Source organism: Solanum verrucosum, unplaced genomic scaffold (genome assembly GCF_900185275.1).
Source record: "Solanum verrucosum unplaced genomic scaffold, falcon-dt-bn FXZP01000042.1, whole genome shotgun sequence".
Taxonomy (NCBI): domain Eukaryota; kingdom Viridiplantae; phylum Streptophyta; class Magnoliopsida; order Solanales; family Solanaceae; genus Solanum; species Solanum verrucosum.
This window is the reverse complement of record NW_026020230.1, coordinates 1,012,872-1,038,593: the sequence shown is the minus strand read 5'-3', so window position 1 is coordinate 1,038,593 and position 25,722 is coordinate 1,012,872. Positions and strand designations below refer to the sequence as shown.

Here is a 25,722-nt window from a genome sequence, read left to right as displayed (position 1 = left end):
TTATGTCACGATCCGATTTCCCGAGTCATGATGACACCTACTACAATCCACCAGTAGGTAAATCAACCCGGAACAACAAGTAATGGGTCTGAGGGCAGAAACTAAACAAGAGTAGGCAAAATTTAAGATAACACTATAAACAGGCGGAAGCAAACCAAAACATATATACAAATAAAGATCCCTCCCACAACCTGGAAGTCACTAGTACAGAGCTACTAACAAGACGAGTACAAGTCCCAAAAGTGGACCACAGAAACTGGACTGTCTCGAAAGGCAAAAGACAAGTTTATGTATACAGATGGAGACTGAAGTAGTACAAAATGTTGCGTGCTCACCCCCGTCTCCGGATCAGACTGCTCCAAGCTCGATATCAACACTGGTCACTGGTGCTCGGGCCTGCATCACGAAAACAGATGCAAAGCGTAGCATAAGTACCAAAACATCAGGTACCCAGTAGGCATCATAGGCCGACTGAACTTGAAAAGTAAAGGCAATATGAAAAGAATGAATAACACAAACAGAGGTCAAGAAATCTAACTAACAATGGAATGCATACGAGTGTAGAAAGAACTAACTAAACCCATAAGCCCAGAAGGTACACTCGTGCACAAGTTAAATAAAAACCCGAACGGATCCCCATAAGCCCGACGAGTACACATAATAACTATAACTGAAGATAATTGCATATAAAAACCCAAGAATGGAGAACATTGAACCAGAACTTCAACCCCAATTAGTAGAATCTGACGTATGGAGGCCGGACCTCAAATCGGATACTCACCAGAAGTACCCAAGTAACCAATCACAAGTATCAAGTTTCTGAGGCCGGAACTCTAACCGGATGCTCTATATAAGTATCTGGGCAATAGAGGTCGGACCTTAAAGCGGATGCTCCATATAAGTATCTGGGGAATAGAGGCCGGACCTTAAACCGGATGTTCTATATAAGTATCTGGTCAATAGAGGTCGGACCTTAAACCGGATGCTCTATAAAGGTGCCAATGTAGCTGTTGAAAGAATCCTAATCGATCCACGCTCATAAATGTCTGTGGAACTCCGTCCATACTTAGCCAATCAATGTAAGTCCTTGGAACCGAATCGAAAATAAAATTCAAATCATGAAGCAGAATTAGTGTCGCCGACATAACTCGTGAAGCCGTAACATCAAAAAAAAAAAAATAAGGATAACTATAGTCGGAGCAAGCGTATTGCCTAGCTAAGGCCCAAACTATCAGACTCAAGTCTGCTACACCAGTCTACAGGTATCTAAGCCGGCCGAGCGACGTCGGGGCAAACTAAGGCCTATCAGTACCGAATCATGCATTTCTAAGGTAAGCTCTAGTCAAACCTAAACTAAGGCCCAACATGCTTCAAATAAACAGTAATTAAGCATGCAAGCACTCCACATAGCGAGGAGGGTCAATTATTAATATCACAAAGCATGCTTATAGTTACCCGATAATTCTCGAAATAGGCCGAAAACATAATTTTTAAACACCTATACGTGATTCAATAACTACCCAACCCAAATCCCAACTAATCAACATGCATTCACATTCTCGAGCTCAATTTAAGAGAGGAAAACTGTAGCCTACCTGTAGGCCGATCACACGCGCTCCAAAATCACTTCTCCGGAGCTTTACCTATCCGAACGGCCTCGAAACGTTGCCCCACTATCAAAAATAGAGTCACAACGTTAATACGGTTGTTTAGACACCAAAATCACAACAAACGAAGACGAGTCAATTTTGGAGTCAAAACGGGAATCGTGGGACCCGCACCGAACTGTCCGAATTTGACTCCGTCAAGATACCCTAAAACATCACCCCAAACTTCTGTTCCAAAATGAAACACAATTCGGGGCTCAAAACGCAGCAAAATCCAACAAGGAAGAAAACCACACTTTAATCACTCAAAAGAAAACATTGCAGCAGTCTAAACTTGAAATATACAAGGATCTAATGCTGCCCAGCACTCCTTGAACACTCTACGACAAAGCCACGACAATTTCCAACACGTGAGACTTTGAATCACCCAAAACTGAGCTAAAATGAGTGAGATATGACCAAAACAAGAATGCCAAAAACAAAGGCTCGAAAAAGGGTACAACAGTCAGGTTATCACGAAATTTACCTCAAACTACACGCACCCGACAACTTCCAAACAATCTACATCAAAGCCACCGAAAAAACGAAGCTCCCGCACTTCGAATCGCCTAAATCGATTGAGAGATGAGGGTTTAAGTTTGGAAAATGTTGCTGGTTTTTCTGCATTTATAGCAGATTTTTCTGCAATTTTTCCCAAAATTTAAAACTCCGACGGGGTGCTCCGAACTCGTTCGGAACCCCGTGCATGCAAACGAGATATGCAACCATACCAAATTCGATATTCCGGACTCAATGACGCAGTCAAAATTTCCATCAGAGGTCATCTCGATAAAAAGTGGGTCCCACTTCCAAAAGCCATTTTAACCAAAATCCACAAAAGAGCTCAAAAAATATCAAAAACCTCGAGACACAAAAGAAGGGTCAATCTAGACCAAACTTGATATTTCAGAGCTAACCGCACTGATGGAAGTTTTATCCGAGCGCGTTTTCCAAGAATATTGACCAAAGTCAACCTTAGGCTTAAACTTAAAGTGAAAACGTCTAATCGCACCGACTCAGACTGAAAATCTCAGGAGTCATGCCGACCATGCTACCAGCCTAAAATGACCCTTCCGAAGCTGATGGAATCGTCAGAAATAGATTCTGATGTCATCTTCTTGAACTTTTGATCAAAAATGATCGTTCAAGGTTCATAAGCTCCAAAACACAAAAACTCGTATCAAGACCAAACGAACGACCAGGTGACCGAACTGTCAGTCCCAGCAAGTCATAAAAATGACTTGGGGTCGCTACAGGAATGCTCTAAACGACACACAGAAGGCAAGACACAGAAATGACCAGGAGGGTCATTACAATATCCACTACTAAAAAGGACTTTTTTCTGCGAAAGAAAGGATTAAGAAGTACCTGAAGGCTCAAACAAGCCGGGAAATTGCTCTCGCATCTCCTGCTCGGTCTCCCAGGTAGCCTCTTCGATTAGACGATGCCTCAAACGGACCTTAACAATAGGAATGGCTCTCGAGCGCAATCTCTTCACATCTCTAGCTAGAATGGCAACTGACTCATCTACAAATGTCAAACGATCATCCAACTCGACTGCATCATACTGGAGCACATGGGACTCATCAGGAACATACCATCGCAACATCGAGACATGGAAAACCGGGTGGATGGCTGAAAATGCTGGAGGTAGGGCAAACTCATAAGCAACCTCCCCAACTGTCTGAAATATCTCAAAAGGCCCAATGTACCTGGGGCTAAGCTTGACCCGCCTCCCAAACCTCATCATGCCCTTCATGGGCGACACACGGAGGAATACCCGATCACCAACAGAGAATCTCAAAGTTCGACGCCTCTAATCCACATAATTTTGGTGCCTACTCTGAGCCGTCCTGAGCTGATGGAATCGTAAGAAATGGATTCCGATGTTATCTTCTTGAACTTTTGATCGAAAATGATCGTTCAAGGTTCATAAGCTCCAAAACACAAAAACTCGCACCAAGACCAAACGAACGACCAGGTGACCGAACTGTCAGTCCCAGCAAGTCATAAATGACTTGGGGTTGCTACAAGAGTGCTCTAAACGACACACAGAAGACAAGACACCGAAATGACCAGGAGGGTCATTACAGGTTAGGATAGAGGCATATTCCTAAACAACTGTTGTTAGACAAAGCAAAAGTTCTGAATTTGTCTTGCAAAATTAGATCATTAGTTAATGATACTTTGGCCTACATATTTTCATTAAATTGAAAACAGAGGCAAAAATTAAAAAGTCACCTATTGGGGGGACAATAATTAAAGACCATCTCGAAATAGAAGGAATCCATTCAAATACTTGCATCCCATACCAGTAAAGCTCTGGACACAGTTGCTACTCCAATCTAAAGGTAACTTAATACAGCCATCAATTTGATAACCTTCTCAGTGATGAGAGTTGAATAATTCTTTTTAATTCACAAGGTTAAAATCATCACATTCTATCCGAAGGGCTTTACTTTAGGAGAGATGCATACTTTTTTTCTATTATAATTTTTTTACATTATTTCGAGATTGCCTGAACTCACGTTGGAGAGAATTAGGACTGAATCTCTATCGCAAGTAAAAACTTGAGAATTTACACAAAAATAAAGAAACAGGTTCTTAGTTTATATAGATTCTGGACCAATCGCTTATTAGGATTCCTTATTTGTACCTATTTTAATCATTTTTTCTATTCAGTGCCAAGGATTTAATCACTGAACTTGAATTAGAAATAGCTTAATATGCAAGCCGTATGAAGCTCTAGAGTCTAGACTTAAAGAAAATTCAAGCCACTTCGGGAAGCGGCATTTAAGACTCAAAAGCACATAATCAATAAACAAACCCAAGCAATTCTACAGTACAAGGCACAAGCTTTGTAAAGCTGTAAAAATGCAGTGCGTCACTTCAGTCAAACGTCATGTTCACAGAATGAGGATGAAGCCTCTTTCTCTGCGAGAATCAGCACAATGAGCAATCTGTGATCCCCGCAACACCAGCATTCAGCTTACTCCTCCCATATATTTGAAACAAGACATAATTCATTCAGATGATGATTCAACTTAGTCACCCAATAATGATCCCATTACCTGTTTCCTAAGTCAACTTTTTAAAGCTTATTACAAACATTGGATAAAACTAGATAGAAGCTTAGAGTAAAGCTAATTGCACAAAGACTGCAATTGTGAAACCAGGGGGCAAAGAATAGAGTGACAAAACCTACCTCACGATTGACTCCCACATTATTGACTTCAGGACACAGACCACCACCTTCAGCTGGCGCCTGCCACCATCGGCAAAGCCTTGTCGTGGTATGGGATAAGGATTAGCATTTCCACTATAATCATACATCTCTTACATAAATTAAAGAGTTCAGTAGATTACATCATTCCATCTAAGTCACAAATCCAAAGCAATGGAAAAATTAAATAAGCATAATACCCATACAGGAATGGCTGAAATTCTCCTACAAGTACTTTCTTTCTTGCAACTAGAAATGGAAAGGTTAAAGTACAGAGAGTCTGTGGTGTGGCTCCACTAAGCACTGGATATAGAGGCAAACATTACTACCAGACCCATCAGTTCGTCTGCATTGCTTCTGTATGATATTTCATCAAATCAGCATCTAGATCTTCTGCAGATACCTTTTCTCCACGACCTCCTCTTCCCCATCCTCTGTTGCCTCCTCGAAATCCACGACCACGTCCTCTGCCACCCCGTGACCTCCCAAAACCACCACCTCTTGCTTGACCACTGTTTTAACACAAATGAAATATGATTAGAACACATTGAATGGAAACTAATCCCACATCCATAATCCAGTTATATCATATAACTACGTTAAACAATATCAAAAGAGAGGACAAAGCCAAATGAACAACTCAACTGAAGATTTAAATCAAACAAGTACTAAAACATGAGATTAAGCTATTGCGGAATTCCTTTACATCAATTGACACAGAATCACTTGCAATGAGTTGACCTATCATCCAATTAGCCGAGTGAGTGCTAATAGTTGTCAGCATATTAGTCATTTAATCAAGTACTAAGGGCGTTAAACCAGAGAGGGAACTCTTAAGGATTTCAAACTGAAGCCATCACATTAACCACTCAGCACAGTAAGCATCCAACACTGAAGTTATGTACCTCACTTCATGGAAAATCTTGTCACAAGTGGTACAATTTCGATTCTTCACTAACTTCCATTTTGCATGATAACTTTGTTAGTGCAACAACATTCAAGGGGCCAAACAGTGGAATAAATTGTTAGTGTGCTAATACCATAAAAGTTCCAATTCAATGCCTCTTGAACACTTCCAATACTCCATAGACTAAAGACAGTTGAAGCTAATAAAGGGAAGTTAATTGAAGTAAAAAGAATTAAGTCTTAGTATTACTTTTTTAACAAAGGGAATGTTTACTCACTAACTCCACATTTTACTCAATTTTCTCCTTTTCTGCAGCAAAACAAAGCTTAGGCATTTGCATGATAGTTGTTTTATTTATACTTCCGTATGATCTATCCACATGATTAACTCCAATACAAGTCTCCAAAACCAACCACACATTTATCATTCTTTTCTTGTGCTGCGCCTATAGTTGGTTCTTGTGCGCATTTATATTTTATCTCTTACATTGTCTTTGTTCCTTGTGGCAATACAGAGCAAGTTGACTCCATATATTGAAGCAGATGGCAGAAAGGATTTCTTGTCTCGATTATCAACAATTCACGAATCCCAAACAAGTTGAGATTGGCTCTTTGTTCTCTATTCAGGTCCATCTACACACTCAAATGACAATGACAATGAGATCGGTCTTCAACTTACTATTTCTCCTCTGTTTAGTAAGCAGGAGCATAATATGCAGCAATCTTCTATTGAAGCTGTAGCTTGTGTTCTCAGCTCTTTTTTCGTTAAGGATTGATCTCAGCAATTTATGTCTTGAGAAGCAACCCTCTATTTTTTTTATGTAATACAAAACAATAACCCCAAAAGAAAATGGATGTTCATGTAATTATCGAAACCATTTCACATGTACTCCATCACTTTAGAAATTTAAAACTAAAATTAACAACTGTATCTTTAACATTAAAGACATTAATATTTTAAATATTGCGCATCATTTCTCAAAAAACATTTAATAAACTTCCTCTCTCCAACAATACTTGTTCACTAGTATTCATTTTGCATGTTTCTTAAAAAACTATAAATAGAAGGATAATTTTATTATATCACCCATTGAATATAGTAATAAATACAATGTCTTGGAAAATATAATAAAGAAATGACTATAATTAATTGCAAAAACTATACGAAAAGTACAATAAATTGCAATTTTTTTTGCATACTAATATGATGAAAAAATACATCGTAAAATGTTGGTTAAAGTTCTTATCGTTTGCGTCTAAAAAAAATTTATGATAATTAAAAGTGGACGAAAGAAATAGTTTTTAGTAATGAAGTGAAAATGAGATGAACATCAATTCATTATTGTAGTAGTAATAAAGGTCTTTATGGATATAAGACAACCGACATTAATTACTCTCTTTAATATCTACACGGTTTAACTGTTGTTGTGCGAAAACTGTTAGTGCTAATTAAATTAAACAAAACCTCTGGATCTCGAAATTCAAGTGTTATTAACTTAAACCTACATCGAAACAACCAAATTTTCTCGTCCCTTCTTTTGATGACGAACAATTTTATATTATTAATGCAATTTAAAAGAATTAAACTTAAGGTATTCTATAAATTCGAAAAGGGCAAAATATTTCAGGCGGGAGAAAGGCTTTTTAACCTTAAACAACACTCAAATTCACACACTCCGCTTCCTATTGGTCCATTTGAAATGACACGGATCGAGACATTTTAAATGTACACCGTCGGATTAAATATCAATCCAACGGCTGTAAACAAGCATCCGAAAAAACAAATGACAACCAAAGATCTCTATAAAAACCATCCGCAGAATCTTACCCAATTCATCATCTCTCCGACAATCAATTATCTCTTTCAAATCAAACAAAATAAAGAAGTAGTTGTTGAAATGGAGTCCACCGGAAAAGTGAAGAAGGGTGCCGCCGGCAGGAGGGGAGGAGGCCCAAAGAAGAAGCCTGTTTCCCGGTCTGTAAAGGCCGGTCTTCAGTTCCCCGTTGGAAGAATCGGAAGGTTTTTGAAAAAAGGCCGATACGCTCAACGTGTTGGTTCTGGTGCTCCCGTTTACTTGGCCGCTGTTCTTGAATATTTGGCTGCTGAAGTAAATTTCCCTTCCTTCCCTCCATTTATGATTTGCTAATTTGGTTCAATTAGGATCTAGGGTTTCAATTTTTTGATTGTTTGTGTTGAAATGCTTTTATAGGTTGAAATTCGTGTTGGGTATCTCAAAAGTTTTGATTTTATTTGATTTATAGGTGTTGGAGTTGGCTGGAAATGCTGCTCGTGACAACAAAAAGAACAGAATCATCCCAAGGCACTTGCTTTTGGCTGTGAGGAATGATGAAGAGCTTGGGAAACTTCTTGCTGGTGTAACAATTGCACATGGTGGTGTTCTTCCAAACATCAACCCAATTTTGTTGCCAAAGAAGACTGGAGGTGAAAAGGCCCCTAAATCTCCATCCAAAGCTACCAAATCTCCTAAGAAGGCTTAGATTCTATTAGGGTGTTGTTTTTTTGGATCTTCTGTGTATGTAATTCTGTCGTTAGAAGCTGTTGATTGTCCTTGATGGATATTAAAATGGAATTAGTTGGAACTGTTAGATCTTTGTTAGTTTTTTTCTCAATTATCAATCAATGAAACCCCTTGTTTCTTTACAATTGCATTTCCTCATTTCTTTGTTTTTGTCTGTTGCCTTTTTCTAGATGTTGTTAATGTTGAAGGAATCACAGCATCAATAAAGTGGAAAAAAAATGATACTTTGGTTCTCTCTACAATTAAGAGCCATGTTCATTTGCCTTTTATCATGGTGTTTGTTTGGTTTTTGACTTTTCTGATGTCAGATCTTGGCCATTGAAAGCTAATGATTTCTTATTGGGGCATATGAAAAAGAAATTAACTTCATTCATTTTAAGCATAGCTTGGTGTTGCAATCTAGTCTAGATACTAGTTTTTAATAGAGGAAACTGCATTTCTTAGGTAAATTTTAGTTGGCAAGTTCAATCAGATAGGCACCTAAGTTGAAGCATTTTTCGATCAAATTGTTAACCCAGTAATTAAAAACACAAATTACAATGACCAACGGTTCTTGATGATGCTTAATTGCTAGATTAATATAAACATGGTGACTTGTCACATAAAATTATGAGTGGATGACTAAGAACTCTTTGATGTGGATGATGCCAGTAGGATGAGGGAGCTTTTGTGATCGAATAAGTTAAACAAGTGATTGAGGAAGAGTTCTTGATGTCCAGACAATGAACAAAGTCATGGACCAATAACAAACTTAGGAGTTCTGAATAAGATATTGGTTCAGGTTATGCGAACAACGTAATGTCCTTAAAATCGGGTCTTAGTCCTTGGAACATATAGATATTAAAATCAGATATGTTCAAGGTCCATCCCGCAACAACTAGTTCATCTGAAAGAAGTTTCACCTTTCTAAGGTATTGTTGTAATACTGAGAGCGTCTTGTTTGAGGTTCTGCAGTTGCATATGGAGATTAAAAACTTGAGCGTTTGAAGTGAAGGAGAAGGACAAAATAAGCGATTATAACAAGTACTGTACTATATAATATTGAAGAATAAGAAACTATGTTATTACTAGATAATATTACTAATATGGAAATCACATAGAAACAGCAATAATAGAGGAAAACTTCTCCAAAAACAGAATGGATTCACTACGGAGAAAGAGGGTAAACGAAGGTGCCCTTGATACAATATTAGTGTTTTACTAGAGAGTTGTAGCAGCCCAACTGCTTAGAAAACTTGACAAAATCCAAATTCAAACAGATATCAAAACTAAAATCCACAGAAGAGAGTAGATACTAATGGTTATCTGTGTTGACAAATACTTAGCTCATTTTAGGGGATCTAATGAGCAATATTCCATGCAAATAACCACCAGTCATAACAAAAGACACAAAGGAGACAACACCAGCTGGAAAAACCTTCTTTGATTTCAGAAAACGAGACCCCATTACTCCAAGAAGTCCAGCTGAGAGGACGAAACCAATTGCTGATGCCAAAACAGGTTGTGTTGGAAGCATAGTATAAACAGCGTACAGGAGGGAGGCAGAAACTCCACCTGCAATCAGGGATTTTGTGCTGCCACTCTTAAGATAACCCATAAAACCACCAGCTCCAACCATGAAAGCATATGCCAATGTCAATTTTTGGGACATAGAGAGGGCCATTTTCTTTTTACTGTTATGATCCTCACCTTCATCTGAACCCCCCTCATTATTATTTCCACCATTATCTCCCCTACCGCCATTTGTACCCCCAGAATCACCTCCACCACCACCACCTGCCTCTGGCAGAATATCGATTCCTGGCCCAGCTGGATCAACAGTAAAGGTAGTTGGCATTGTAGAGTCAGCAGAGACAACACTGGCTCTGACCCCCAAAGAGAAATGCTTCGATCCAGCAGACAAGCTTGGATACACTGTGCGAGGGCTAGTCAAGGTATGAAGAGACGAATGAAGTGATCACCTCAATGGCTGACTCTGAGCAATGAAAAGCTGCCTTTGACTCCAAGCTTGGACTCTAAAGTTAGGTAACACTATGGAGGACTGAGAAATGGCCAAAAATTCACCCATTATCTGGAATATGAAATAGCAATGTGTACACTGAATTATGGGAAACTTATTTTCGGGATGTTTTGTTTTCAGCAGCTTCTGTAGTCTCAGCAACTTCCATCAACAATCTGCAGTCGGTAGATCATGATTTCAATGACAGAAGAGAAATAGACAAAGTAAATGGGAATCAACAAGACTCGGACAGGACAGTCGATGAAGATATTTCAGCAGGAGGTTGCACTTTAATTATAAAGATGGGAAAGTAAAAGATAATGCCACATAACATATTCACATTATTGATAGTATAACATTTCTACTACTCTCAGCTGTGCTTTCTCTCATCTCTATTTCTCTGTATGCTTGGCACTTGTCGTGTTTATTGCAAATTATAGTAACACAATGTTTAGGTACTTCCGTACGTAATGTCCATTATAACTCAAAAAAAATCACTGTAGTGATAGATGTGGCAATAAATAGTAGATCAAAGTGAGGAAAGGTAGAGACCACGAGAAGGAAAACTCGGGACAACAAGAGTCTTGCAAGTCTTCATTTCCACTAAAGAGTTGATGAGCCAATTAATTCAACAAATCAATTAAAATAGGAGTAACCAAAAACAAGCAACAATAATAAGCAGATGCAGTTCCTACAGCTAACGCAATATATATATACTCTATGTAACTTCCAAGAACCTAGATCCAGTGAAAGTTAGTTGTTCTTATATTCTTTGCAAGTTTTTTTTTTTGTTATAAGCCTATGAATGGCCCCCAAACTCCCTCATCATTGGTCCCTTTTCAGCAACTGTAAGCATTTGCAGGACATTTATTAGTGTTTGATTGAGAAATAATATTAACTTTGTTGGCTACAACTTCAATATGGGTATCAAATCGAAATTTAATTACCGAGCCAACATTTAAAAATTTGATATTTGGTATCTACTTTTATCATTATCGAACCCGAAATTTGAAAATCAAACACCCACCCGTAATGGAGATAATTAAGTGTTCTATTTCAAGCGGAGTGATGTATCTCACTCCAATATGGTATAAAATTATTACTAAATGATGGGATAATAAATGTTTGGGAGTAGCAAGAATTATTTTGGGATGCTTTCTCTCTCGGTGCACGTTAGCATAACCTGCGCCTACCATAGGTAATATACCCACTCAGAAGGCGAAAATGACAAGGGAAGCACAAAACATGAAGGGAAGTAGGGAGGAAAACTGCGGAATCAGTTGACTCAAGAGGGTTAGATGAATTAGCAACAATGAGTATATATAGATCTTCAGTACAACTGAAGAAAAAGCAGAAATTGGAAATGAGGTCACCAGCATATATACCTGAGCAAGCTCGGACTAATGTAATACTTAGGGCTCGTTTGGTGTGAGGGATAAAAATTAATAGTGATGGAATAAAAAATTTGTGTCTTGTTTGGTTGCCATGTTTGGAATAACTTATCCCACCATTTATATCATAGTAATGAAATAAGTAAGTTATCCCAGGATAACTAATCCCAAAATAACTAATCCTGGGATAATTTGTTCCCAACCAAGCAATCCCTTAGTAAATGTTAGAATAGAAATATGTACATATACTCCTACTTAGAATATGAAGAAGAATAGGAATAGGAATCCTAGTTAGAAAAGGATTTCAATGTATTGTCTATAAATGGGGTCTCAATGTAACAATTTAGATACACAATTCAATAATATCTTCCCCATATATTTCTCACATGGTATCAGAGCATTGGTGAGAAATTTTAAGTCATCGTGTCAAATTCCGGCGACGACGGTTGGGACTGATTTGTGTCATCTTTCATTCTGAAGGTGTTGTGCGAAAAACAACACCATCACGAGGCTCGGGAAGCACAGGCGACCGGACCCCAATCAGATCCACCGAAAAACAACCCCCCACGCGCCGGTCGGAGGTGGAAACTTTCCGGCGAGATCTGTTCACGCGCTGGCGCGTGACTGCTGCTCCGGTCATCTTTTTTTGAGCTGTTTTCTTCTGTTGAGGTCGCCCAGTATTTCCGACCAGATTCCATTCAGTTTTCTCTAGATCTGATCACCGGAATTAGGGTTCCGGTGATTTTCAGGCAGTTTCCGGCGAGTTCCCGGTGAAATCAGATTTTTTTTCAGGCCACTGTGGGTAGATTCCGGCAGTTTCCAGCTCTTTTCAAGTCAAATTTCGAAAAATGTCTTTCGGATGTGATGTTTTTGGCTCCAAAAATATGGGGATTGGAAGTTCAAGCCTTACAATCACTTCAGAACCATTAATGGGAAGTTCAAACTATTTAGCTTGGGCTTCTTCAGTTGCGTTGTGGTGCAAAGGTCAAGGTATTCACGATCACTTAACAAACAATGCTTGGGTTGAAGATGAAAAGACAAAGTCTAGTGACGAAGGTGCAAAAGCCAAAGCACAATGGGAGAAAGTGGATGCCCAATTATGTAGTCTCCTTTGGCGCTCTATTGATTCTAAGTTGATGCCCTTGTTTCGCCCATCCCAGACATGTTATTTAGTTTGGGAAAAGGCACGTGCTTTATACACTAATGACATATCTCGATTCTATGATGTGATATCTCGGATGACCAACTTAAAGAAACAAGAATCCGATATGTCTAGTTTATCCAAATTAGATTGTGAGTCGTGTCAACTTGGGAAACACACTCGTGCTACATTTTCACGTAGTACTGAGGGTCGTTCAGAGTCTACTTTTTCATTAGTTCATTCTGATATTTGGGGTCCTAGTAGAGTCAATTCCACATTAGGATTTCGTTATTTTGTTAGTTTCATTGATGACTATTCAAGATGTACTTGGGTTTTCTTAATGAAAGATCGTTCTGAGTTATTTTCTATATTTAAAAGTTTTTTTGCTGAAATAAAAAATCAATTTGGTGTTTCTATTCGTACTTTTCGTAGTGATAATGCCTTAGAATACTTATCCTCCAAATTTCAGGAGTTTATGACTCACCAAGGCATTATTCACCAGACTACTTGTCCATACACCCCTCAACAAAACGGTGTAGCAGAAAGGAAAAATAGGCATCTTATTGAGACTGCTCGTACTCTTCTCCTTGAATCCCATGTTCCGCTGCGTTTTTGGGGAGATGCAGTTCTTACGTCTTGTTATTTAATAAATAGAATGCCCTCATCTTCTCTTCAGAATCAGGTTCCACATTCCATACTGTTTCCTGAGTCACATCTCTATCCTATCCCCCCTCGTGTCTTTGGGAGCACATGCTTTGTTCATAACTTAGCCCCAGGGAAAGATAAATTAGCCCCTCGTGCCCTCAAATGTGTCTTTCTTGGTTACTCTCGAGTTCAAAAAGGGTATCGTTGTTATTCACATGATCTTCATCGTTACCTTATGTCCGCTGATGTTACATTCTTTGAGTCTCAGCCTTACTATACGTCTTCTGATCATCCTGATGTTTCTATGGTCTTACCCATACCTCAGGTTTTACCTGTACCAACTTTTGAGGAATCTGCGATTACTTCTACATCTCCAGATGTAGTGCCACCACTCCTAACTTATCATCGCCGTCCGCGTCCAGCACTAGTACCAGATGATTCATGTCTTGCGCCAGACCCTGCTCGTACTGCGGACTTGCCTCCTCCTAGCCAACCACTTGCACTTCAAAAAGGTATACGATCCACTCGAAATACTAATCCTCATTATACCTTCTTGAGTTATCATCGTCTATCATCACCCCATTATGCCTTTGTATCATCTTTGTCTTCTATTTCCATTCCTAAGACTACAGGTGAAGCACTTTCTCATTCTGGATGGAGGCAGGCTATGGTTGATGAGATGTCTGCTTTGCATAAGAGTGGTACTTGGGAGCTTATCTCTCTTCCTGCAGGTAAATCTACTGTTGGTTGTCGTTGGGTTTATGCAGTCAAAATTGGTCCAGACGGTCAGGTTGATCGGCTTAAGGCTCGCCTTGTTGCCAAAGGGTATACTCAGATATTTGGGCTAGATTATAGCGACACTTTCGCCCCTGTGGCTAAAATAGCATCTGTCCGTCTTTTTCTATCTATGGCTGCCGTTCGTCATTGGCCTCTTCATCAGTTGGACATTAAGAATGTTTTTTTTCATGGTGATCTTGAGGAGGAAGTCTATATGGAGCAACCACCTGGTTTTGTTGCTCAGGGGGAGTCTAGTAGCCTTGTATGTCGATTGCGTAGGTCACTCTATGGTCTGAAGCAGTCTCCTAGAGCTTGGTTTGGGAAGTTCAGCACAGTTATTCAACAATTTGGCATGACTCGTAGTGGAGCTGATCATTCTGTGTTTTATCGGCATTCTGCACCAAATCAGTATATCTATTTGGTTGTGTACGTTGATGATATTGTTATCACTGGTAATGATCAAGATGGTATCACCAAATTGAAGCAACATCTCTTTAAGCACTTCCAGACTAAAGACCTTGGCAGATTGAAGTATTTTCTAGGTATTGAGGTTGCTCAGTCTAGATCAGGTATTGTTATTTCTCAACGCAAGTATGCCTTAGACATTCTTGAGGAGACGGGAATGATGGGATGTAGACCTATTGACACTCCTATGGATCCGAATGTTAAACTCCTTCCAAGACAGGGGGAGCCACTTAGTAATCCTGAAAGGTATAGACGGCTCGTTGGAAAATTGAATTATCTCACAGTAACTAGACCTGACATCTCTTTTCCTGTGAGTGTTGTAAGTCAGTTTATGACTTCCCCTTGTAATAGTCATTGGGAAGCAGTTGTTCGTATCTTGCGATATATAAAGTCAGCTCCTGGTAAAGGACTACTCTATGAGGATCAAGGTCATGAGCATATCACTGGATATACAGACGCTGATTGGGCAGGATCACCCTCTGATAGATGTTCGACATCCAGATATTGTGTTTTAGTAGGAGGTAATTTGGTGTCGTGGAAGAGTAAGAAACAAAGTGTGGTTGCTCGATCTAGTGCAGAATCAGAATATCGAGCAATGGCAACAGCAACTTGTGAGCTAGTCTGGATCAAACAGTTGCTGGGAGAACTAAAATTTGGCGAAATTGATCAGATGGAACTTGTGTGTGACAATCAAGCAGCTCTTCATATTGCATCAAATCCAGTGTTTCATGAAAGGACTAAGCATATTGAGATTGACTGTCACTTTGTCAGAGAAAAGATACTCTCAGGAGATATTGTTACGAAATTTGTGAAGTCAAATGATCAGCTTGCAGATATCTTCACCAAGTCCCTCACAAGTCCTCGTATTAATTACATCTGTAACAAGCTAGGTACATATGATTTGTATGCACCAGCTTGAGGGGGAGTGTTAGAATAGAAATATGTACATATACTCCTACTTAGAATATGAAGAAGAATAGGAATAGGAATCCTAGTTAGAAAAGGATTTCAATGTATTGTCTATAAATGGGGTCTCAATGTAACAATTTAGATACACAATTCAATAATATCTTCCCCATATATTTCTCACATGGTATCAGAGCATTGGTGAGAAATTTTAAGTCATCGTGTCAAATTCCGGCGACGACGGTTGGGACTGATTTGTGTCATCTTTCATTCTGAAGGTGTTGTGCGAAAGACAACACCATCACGAGGCTCGGGAAGCACAGGCGACCGGACCCCAATCAGATCCACCGAAAAACAACCCCCCACGCGCCGGTCGGAGGTGGAAACTTTCCGGCGAGATCTGTTCACGCGCTGGCGCGTGACTGCTGCTCCGGTCATCTTTTTTTGAGCTGTTTTCTTCTGTTGAGGTCGCCCAGTATTTCCGACCAGATTCCATTCAGTTTTCTCTAGATCTGATCACCGGAATTAGGGTTCCGGTGATTTTCAGGCAGTTTCCGGCGAGTTCCCGGTGAAATCAGATTTTTTTTCAGGCCACTGTGGGTAGATTCCGGCAGTTTCCAGCTCTTTTCAAGTCAAATTTCGAAAAATGTCTTTCGGATGTGATGTTTTTGGCTCCAAAAATATGGGGATTGGAAGTTCAAGCCTTACAATCACTTCAGAACCATTAATGGGAAGTTCAAACTATTTAGCTTGGGCTTCTTCAGTTGCGTTGTGGTGCAAAGGTCAAGGTATTCACGATCACTTAACAAACAATGCTTGGGTTGAAGATGAAAAGACAAAGTCTAGTGACGAAGGTGCAAAAGCCAAAGCACAATGGGAGAAAGTGGATGCCCAATTATGTAGTCTCCTTTGGCGCTCTATTGATTCTAAGTTGATGCCCTTGTTTCGCCCATCCCAGACATGTTATTTAGTTTGGGAAAAGGCGCGTGCTTTATACACTAATGACATATCTCGATTCTATGATGTGATATCTCGGATGACCAACTTAAAGAAACAAGAATCCGATATGTCTAGTTTATCCAAATTAGATTGTGAGTCGTGTCAACTTGGGAAACACACTCGTGCTACATTTTCACGTAGTACTGAGGGTCGTTCAGAGTCTACTTTTTCATTAGTTCATTCTGATATTTGGGGTCCTAGTAGAGTCAATTCCACATTAGGATTTCGTTATTTTGTTAGTTTCATTGATGACTATTCAAGATGTACTTGGGTTTTCTTAATGAAAGATCGTTCTGAGTTATTTTCTATATTTAAAAGTTTTTTTGCTGAAATAAAAAATCAATTTGGTGTTTCTATTCGTACTTTTCGTAGTGATAATGCCTTAGAATACTTATCCTCCAAATTTCAGGAGTTTATGACTCACCAAGGCATTATTCACCAGACTACTTGTCCATACACCCCTCAACAAAACGGTGTAGCAGAAAGGAAAAATAGGCATCTTATTGAGACTGCTCGTACTCTTCTCCTTGAATCCCATGTTCCGCTGCGTTTTTGGGGAGATGCAGTTCTTACGTCTTGTTATTTAATAAATAGAATGCCCTCATCTTCTCTTCAGAATCAGGTTCCACATTCCATACTGTTTCCTGAGTCACATCTCTATCCTATCCCCCCTCGTGTCTTTGGGAGCACATGCTTTGTTCATAACTTAGCCCCAGGGAAAGATAAATTAGCCCCTCGTGCCCTCAAATGTGTCTTTCTTGGTTACTCTCGAGTTCAAAAAGGGTATCGTTGTTATTCACATGATCTTCATCGTTACCTTATGTCCGCTGATGTTACATTCTTTGAGTCTCAGCCTTACTATACGTCTTCTGATCATCCTGATGTTTCTATGGTCTTACCCATACCTCAGGTTTTACCTGTACCAACTTTTGAGGAATCTGCGATTACTTCTACATCTCCAGATGTAGTGCCACCACTCCTAACTTATCATCGCCGTCCGCGTCCAGCACTAGTACCAGATGATTCATGTCTTGCGCCAGACCCTGCTCGTACTGCGGACTTGCCTCCTCCTAGCCAACCACTTGCACTTCAAAAAGGTATACGATCCACTCGAAATACTAATCCTCATTATACCTTCTTGAGTTATCATCGTCTATCATCACCCCATTATGCCTTTGTATCATCTTTGTCTTCTATTTCCATTCCTAAGACTACAGGTGAAGCACTTTCTCATTCTGGATGGAGGCAGGCTATGGTTGATGAGATGTCTGCTTTGCATAAGAGTGGTACTTGGGAGCTTATCTCTCTTCCTGCAGGTAAATCTACTGTTGGTTGTCGTTGGGTTTATGCAGTCAAAATTGGTCCAGACGGTCAGGTTGATCGGCTTAAGGCTCGCCTTGTTGCCAAAGGGTATACTCAGATATTTGGGCTAGATTATAGCGACACTTTCGCCCCTGTGGCTAAAATAGCATCTGTCCGTCTTTTTCTATCTATGGCTGCCGTTCGTCATTGGCCTCTTCATCAGTTGGACATTAAGAATGTTTTTTTTCATGGTGATCTTGAGGAGGAAGTCTATATGGAGCAACCACCTGGTTTTGTTGCTCAGGGGGAGTCTAGTAGCCTTGTATGTCGATTGCGTAGGTCACTCTATGGTCTGAAGCAGTCTCCTAGAGCTTGGTTTGGGAAGTTCAGCACAGTTATTCAACAATTTGGCATGACTCGTAGTGGAGCTGATCATTCTGTGTTTTATCGGCATTCTGCACCAAATCAGTATATCTATTTGGTTGTGTACGTTGATGATATTGTTATCACTGGTAATGATCAAGATGGTATCACCAAATTGAAGCAACATCTCTTTAAGCACTTCCAGACTAAAGACCTTGGCAGATTGAAGTATTTTCTAGGTATTGAGGTTGCTCAGTCTAGATCAGGTATTGTTATTTCTCAACGCAAGTATGCCTTAGACATTCTTGAGGAGACGGGAATGATGGGATGTAGACCTATTGACACTCCTATGGATCCGAATGTTAAACTCCTTCCAAGACAGGGGGAGCCACTTAGTAATCCTGAAAGGTATAGACGGCTCGTTGGAAAATTGAATTATCTCACAGTAACTAGACCTGACATCTCTTTTCCTGTGAGTGTTGTAAGTCAGTTTATGACTTCCCCTTGTAATAGTCATTGGGAAGCAGTTGTTCGTATCTTGCGATATATAAAGTCAGCTCCTGGTAAAGGACTACTCTATGAGGATCAAGGTCATGAGCATATCACTGGATATACAGACGCTGATTGGGCAGGATCACCCTCTGATAGATGTTCGACATCCAGATATTGTGTTTTAGTAGGAGGTAATTTGGTGTCGTGGAAGAGTAAGAAACAAAGTGTGGTTGCTCGATCTAGTGCAGAATCAGAATATCGAGCAATGGCAACAGCAACTTGTGAGCTAGTCTGGATCAAACAGTTGCTGGGAGAACTAAAATTTGGCGAAATTGATCAGATGGAACTTGTGTGTGACAATCAAGCAGCTCTTCATATTGCATCAAATCCAGTGTTTCATGAAAGGACTAAGCATATTGAGATTGACTGTCACTTTGTCAGAGAAAAGATACTCTCAGGAGATATTGTTACGAAATTTGTGAAGTCAAATGATCAGCTTGCAGATATCTTCACCAAGTCCCTCACAAGTCCTCGTATTAATTACATCTGTAACAAGCTAGGTACATATGATTTGTATGCACCAGCTTGAGGGGGAGTGTTAGAATAGAAATATGTACATATACTCCTACTTAGAATATGAAGAAGAATAGGAATAGGAATCCTAGTTAGAAAAGGATTTCAATGTATTGTCTATAAATGGGGTCTCAATGTAACAATTTAGATACACAATTCAATAATATCTTCCCCATATATTTCTCACATGGTATCAGAGCATTGGTGAGAAATTTTAAGTCATCGTGTCAAATTCCGGCGACGACGGTTGGGACTGATTTGTGTCATCTTTCATTCTGAAGGTGTTGTGCGAAAGACAACACCATCACGAGGCTCGGGAAGCACAGGCGACCGGACCCCAATCAGATCCACCGAAAAACAACCCCCCACGCGCCGGTCGGAGGTGGAAACTTTCCGGCGAGATCTGTTCACGCGCTGGCGCGTGACTGCTGCTCCGGTCATCTTTTTTTGAGCTGTTTTCTTCTGTTGAGGTCGCCCAGTATTTCCGACCAGATTCCATTCAGTTTTCTCTAGATCTGATCACCGGAATTAGGGTTCCGGTGATTTTCAGGCAGTTTCCGGCGAGTTCCCGGTGAAATCAGATTTTTTTTCAGGCCACTGTGGGTAGATTCCGGCAGTTTCCAGCTCTTTTCAAGTCAAATTTCGAAAAATGTCTTTCGGATGTGATGTTTTTGGCTCCAAAAATATGGGGATTGGAAGTTCAAGCCTTACAATCACTTCAGAACCATTAATGGGAAGTTCAAACTATTTAGCTTGGGCTTCTTCAGTTGCGTTGTGGTGCAAAGGTCAAGGTATTCACGATCACTTAACAAACAATGCTTGGGTTGAAGATGAAAAGACAAAGTCTAGTGACGAAGGTGCAAAAGCCAAAGCACAATGGGAGAAAGTGGATGCCCAATTATGTAGTCTCCTTTGGCGCTCTATTGATTCTAAGTTGATGCCCTTGTTTCGCCCATCCCAGACATGTTATTTAGTTTGGGAAAAGGCACGTGCTTTATACACTAATGACATATCTCGATTCTATGATGTGATATCTCGGATGACCAACTTAAAGAAACAAGAATCCGATATGTCTAGTTTATCCAAATTAGATTGTGAGTCGTGTCAACTTGGGAAACACACTCGTGCTACATTTTCACGTAGTACTGAGGGTCGTTCAGAGTCTACTTTTTCATTAGTTCATTCTGATATTTGGGGTCCTAGTAGAGTCAATTCCACATTAGGATTTCGTTATTTTGTTAGTTTCATTGATGACTATTCAAGATGTACTTGGGTTTTCTTAATGAAAGATCGTTCTGAGTTATTTTCTATATTTAAAAGTTTTTTTGCTGAAATAAAAAATCAATTTGGTGTTTCTATTCGTACTTTTCGTAGTGATAATGCCTTAGAATACTTATCCTCCAAATTTCAGGAGTTTATGACTCACCAAGGCATTATTCACCAGACTACTTGTCCATACACCCCTCAACAAAACGGTGTAGCAGAAAGGAAAAATAGGCATCTTATTGAGACTGCTCGTACTCTTCTCCTTGAATCCCATGTTCCGCTGCGTTTTTGGGGAGATGCAGTTCTTACGTCTTGTTATTTAATAAATAGAATGCCCTCATCTTCTCTTCAGAATCAGGTTCCACATTCCATACTGTTTCCTGAGTCACATCTCTATCCTATCCCCCCTCGTGTCTTTGGGAGCACATGCTTTGTTCATAACTTAGCCCCAGGGAAAGATAAATTAGCCCCTCGTGCCCTCAAATGTGTCTTTCTTGGTTACTCTCGAGTTCAAAAAGGGTATCGTTGTTATTCACATGATCTTCATCGTTACCTTATGTCCGCTGATGTTACATTCTTTGAGTCTCAGCCTTACTATACGTCTTCTGATCATCCTGATGTTTCTATGGTCTTACCCATACCTCAGGTTTTACCTGTACCAACTTTTGAGGAATCTGCGATTACTTCTACATCTCCAGATGTAGTGCCACCACTCCTAACTTATCATCGCCGTCCGCGTCCAGCACTAGTACCAGATGATTCATGTCTTGCGCCAGACCCTGCTCGTACTGCGGACTTGCCTCCTCCTAGCCAACCACTTGCACTTCAAAAAGGTATACGATCCACTCGAAATACTAATCCTCATTATACCTTCTTGAGTTATCATCGTCTATCATCACCCCATTATGCCTTTGTATCATCTTTGTCTTCTATTTCCATTCCTAAGACTACAGGTGAAGCACTTTCTCATTCTGGATGGAGGCAGGCTATGGTTGATGAGATGTCTGCTTTGCATAAGAGTGGTACTTGGGAGCTTATCTCTCTTCCTGCAGGTAAATCTACTGTTGGTTGTCGTTGGGTTTATGCAGTCAAAATTGGTCCAGACGGTCAGGTTGATCGGCTTAAGGCTCGCCTTGTTGCCAAAGGGTATACTCAGATATTTGGGCTAGATTATAGCGACACTTTCGCCCCTGTGGCTAAAATAGCATCTGTCCGTCTTTTTCTATCTATGGCTGCCGTTCGTCATTGGCCTCTTCATCAGTTGGACATTAAGAATGTTTTTTTTCATGGTGATCTTGAGGAGGAAGTCTATATGGAGCAACCACCTGGTTTTGTTGCTCAGGGGGAGTCTAGTAGCCTTGTATGTCGATTGCGTAGGTCACTCTATGGTCTGAAGCAGTCTCCTAGAGCTTGGTTTGGGAAGTTCAGCACAGTTATTCAACAATTTGGCATGACTCGTAGTGGAGCTGATCATTCTGTGTTTTATCGGCATTCTGCACCAAATCAGTATATCTATTTGGTTGTGTACGTTGATGATATTGTTATCACTGGTAATGATCAAGATGGTATCACCAAATTGAAGCAACATCTCTTTAAGCACTTCCAGACTAAAGACCTTGGCAGATTGAAGTATTTTCTAGGTATTGAGGTTGCTCAGTCTAGATCAGGTATTGTTATTTCTCAACGCAAGTATGCCTTAGACATTCTTGAGGAGACGGGAATGATGGGATGTAGACCTATTGACACTCCTATGGATCCGAATGTTAAACTCCTTCCAAGACAGGGGGAACCACTTAGTAATCCTGAAAGGTATAGACGGCTCGTTGGAAAATTGAATTATCTCACAGTAACTAGACCTGACATCTCTTTTCCTGTGAGTGTTGTAAGTCAGTTTATGACTTCCCCTTGTAATAGTCATTGGGAAGCAGTTGTTCGTATCTTGCGATATATAAAGTCAGCTCCTGGTAAAGGACTACTCTATGAGGATCAAGGTCATGAGCATATCACTGGATATACAGACGCTGATTGGGCAGGATCACCCTCTGATAGATGTTCGACATCCAGATATTGTGTTTTAGTAGGAGGTAATTTGGTGTCGTGGAAGAGTAAGAAACAAAGTGTGGTTGCTCGATCTAGTGCAGAATCAGAATATCGAGCAATGGCAACAGCAACTTGTGAGCTAGTCTGGATCAAACAGTTGCTGGGAGAACTAAAATTTGGCGAAATTGATCAGATGGAACTTGTGTGTGACAATCAAGCAGCTCTTCATATTGCATCAAATCCAGTGTTTCATGAAAGGACTAAGCATATTGAGATTGACTGTCACTTTGTCAGAGAAAAGATACTCTCAGGAGATATTGTTACGAAATTTGTGAAGTCAAATGATCAGCTTGCAGATATCTTCACCAAGTCCCTCACAAGTCCTCGTATTAATTACATCTGTAACAAGCTAGGTACATATGATTTGTATGCACCAGCTTGAGGGGGAGTGTTAGAATAGAAATATGTACATATACTCCTACTTAGAATAGGAAGAAGAATAGGAATAGGAATCCTAGTTAGAAAAGGATTTCAATGTATTGTCTATAAATGGGGTCTCAATGTAACAATTTAGATACACAATTCAATAATATCTTCCCCATATATTTCTCACAGTAAACAATGAAACAACAACAAGCTCAAGCAGAAGTAATATGGACTTTGTCAGTTCAGTCCTCGAGGGAGGGGTGGGAGTCCTACAGAATCGAGTAGTAGCAAGCAATCATGTGGTCACTATTTAGCTTAAAACCTATTTATAATAAAAATCGGTTGAATTTTTAAGTATGTCGTACTTAATCTAGACAATATTAATTCCTTGATAGTGTCAATGAAGCAGTAAAATAATAAATTAACCAACAAACAATAAATGAGAGATGAAATAACAAAAATGAAAAATTCTTATTCCATTTCCAGAATCAATCAATAAATGTTGGCGCGAAGGGTTGTGTGTACTCCAAATAAGTAATATTTACTTTTTCAAAAGTCAATTTGAATAATTTTTAAAGTTATTTTTTATTACATTAATTTGATATTTTAAACAAAAAAAAATAGATATTCAAAAACTATAAGAAAAGTATTATAAATTGCAAATTTTTGCATACCAATATGATGAAAAAATATATCGTAAAATGTTTGTCAAAGTTCTTATTATTTGACTCTAAAAGAGGAAACTATGACGATAAAACGTGGACGGAGGAAATAGTTTTTAGTATTGAAGTGAAAATCAGATGATCATCATTGTAGGGGTAATGAAGGTCTTTATGGATAGACGACAACTAACATTAACGACTCTCCTTAATATCTACACGGTTTAGCTGTTGTTGTGCGTAAACGTTAACGCTAGTTGAATTAAATGAAATCTCGAAATACAAGTGTTATTGTCCTAAACCTGCATCGAAACAACCAAATTTTCTCAGCTCCTTCTTTTGATGACGAACAATTTTATATTATTAATGCAATTTAAAAGAATTAAACTTTAAGGGGTCGTTTGGTAAAATGTATTAGGAAAAATAACGTATGCATTAGCCTTGTGTATTACTAATACCTTGTTTGGTACTCTTTTCTAACATATGTGTAACTAATGCTTGCATATTTACATTAGTTGTACACTCTATTGTATATTAATGTATGCATTACTAATACATGCATTGACTCAATTAAAGATCCATTTACCTCTCAAATCCTTTTTTACATCTTTTCTATCATAATAGTGGGGGGATCTTAGTAAATTAATTTTTTTATGTAATGCATGTTATTTTTAATACATAAAAATAATCTATGTATAATTAATACAAGTATAACTAAAACATGCATTGTCAATACAAATATTACTAATACACTATATTTAGCATTATTCTTATATATTCTACCAAACGACCCCTGATATTCTATAGATTCGAAATTTTTCGCCAAAGGGCAAAATATTTCAGGCGGGAGAAAGGGTTTTAACCTTAAACAGCATTCAAATTCACAGACTCCGCTTCTTATTGGTCTATTTGAAATGACGCAGATCCAGACATATTGAATGTACACCGTCGGATTAAAGATCAATCCAACGGCTGTAAACAAACATCCGAAAAACCAAATGACAACTAAAGATCTCTATAAAAACCATCCGCAGATTCTTACCAATTATCATCTCTCCGACAATCAATTATCTCTTTCAAAGAAAATAAAGAAGCTATTCTTGAAATGGAGTCTACCGGAAAAGTGAAGAAGGGTGCCGCCGGCAGGAGGGGAGGAGGCCCAAAGAAGAAGCCTGTTTCCCGGTCTGTAAAGGCCGGTCTTCAGTTCCCCGTTGGAAGAATCGGAAGGTTTTTGAAAAAAGGCAGATACGCTCAACGTGTTGGTTCTGGTGCTCCCGTTTACTTGGCCGCCGTTCTTGAATATTTGGCTGCTGAAGTAAATTTCCCTTCCTTCCCTCCAGCTTTGCTAATTTGGTTCAATTAGGATCTAGGGTTTCAATTTTTGATTGGTTGTTCTTATTTTTGTGTTGAAATTCATGTTGGGTATCTCACAAGTTTTGATTTTGTTTGATTTATAGGTGTTGGAGTTGGCTGGAAATGCTGCTCGTGATAACAAGAAGAACAGAATCATCCCAAGGCACTTGCTTTTGGCTGTGAGGAATGATGAAGAGCTAGGGAAACTTCTTGCTGGTGTAACAATTGCACATGGTGGTGTTCTTCCTAACATCAACCCAATTTTGTTGCCAAAGAAGACTGGAGGTGAAAAGGCCCCTAAATCTCCATCCAAAGCTACCAAGTCTCCCAAGAAGGCTTAGATTCTTAATGGTTTTTTTTTTTTTTTGGATCTTCTGTGTATGTAATTTTGTTGTTAGAAGCTGATGATTATCCTTGATGGATATTAAATGGAATTAGTTGAAACTACTGTTAGTTTTTTTTGCCTCAATCATCAATCAATGAAACCCCTTGTTTCGACTTTACAATTTCCTTTCCTCATTTCTTTGTTTATGTCTGTTGCTTTTGTTCCTGAAATGATATGCTTTTTCTAGATGTTGAAGGAATCACAGCATCAATAAAGTGAAAAAAT

General features: G+C 39.3%; 1 protein-coding gene and 1 pseudogene across 2 annotated transcripts; one reads left to right on the top strand and one right to left on the bottom strand.

The window, feature by feature from the left end:
• Positions 1-7,640: 7,640 nt before the first annotated feature.
• LOC125832034 (histone H2A) lies at positions 7,641-25,618 on the top strand. 2 transcript variants are annotated; one of them, XM_049511166.1, is made up of 3 exons: positions 7,641-7,883; positions 8,038-8,218; positions 25,398-25,618. In XM_049511166.1, exons 1-3 carry the CDS (start codon positions 7,674-7,676, stop codon positions 25,451-25,453), a joined length of 447 nt encoding a protein of 148 aa, XP_049367123.1. In that variant the 5' UTR covers positions 7,641-7,673; the 3' UTR covers positions 25,454-25,618. The 2 variants fall into 2 exon arrangements, with proteins under 2 accessions (XP_049367123.1, XP_049367122.1); XM_049511165.1 differs by lacking the exons at positions 7,641-7,883; positions 8,038-8,218 and adding an exon at positions 24,813-25,074 and having other exon boundaries at positions 25,217-25,618.
• On the bottom strand, positions 9,637-10,476 carry LOC125831927 (protein FATTY ACID EXPORT 2, chloroplastic-like; annotated as a pseudogene).
• Positions 25,619-25,722: the final 104 nt, after the last annotated feature.

Bases quoted from the DNA above. Each gene is read 5' to 3' on its own strand.
- LOC125832034 (XM_049511166.1), top strand. From the start codon at position 7,674: ATGGAGTCCACCGGAAAAGTGAAGAAGGGTGCCGCCGGCAGGAGGGGA. The intron at 7,884-8,037 runs GTAAATTTCCCT...TTTGATTTATAG, and splicing joins TTGAATATTTGGCTGCTGAA to GTGTTGGAGTTGGCTGGAAA. The intron at 8,219-25,397 runs GTGAAAAGGCCC...AGAAGACTGGAG, and splicing joins GTTGCCAAAGAAGACTGGAG to GTGAAAAGGCCCCTAAATCT.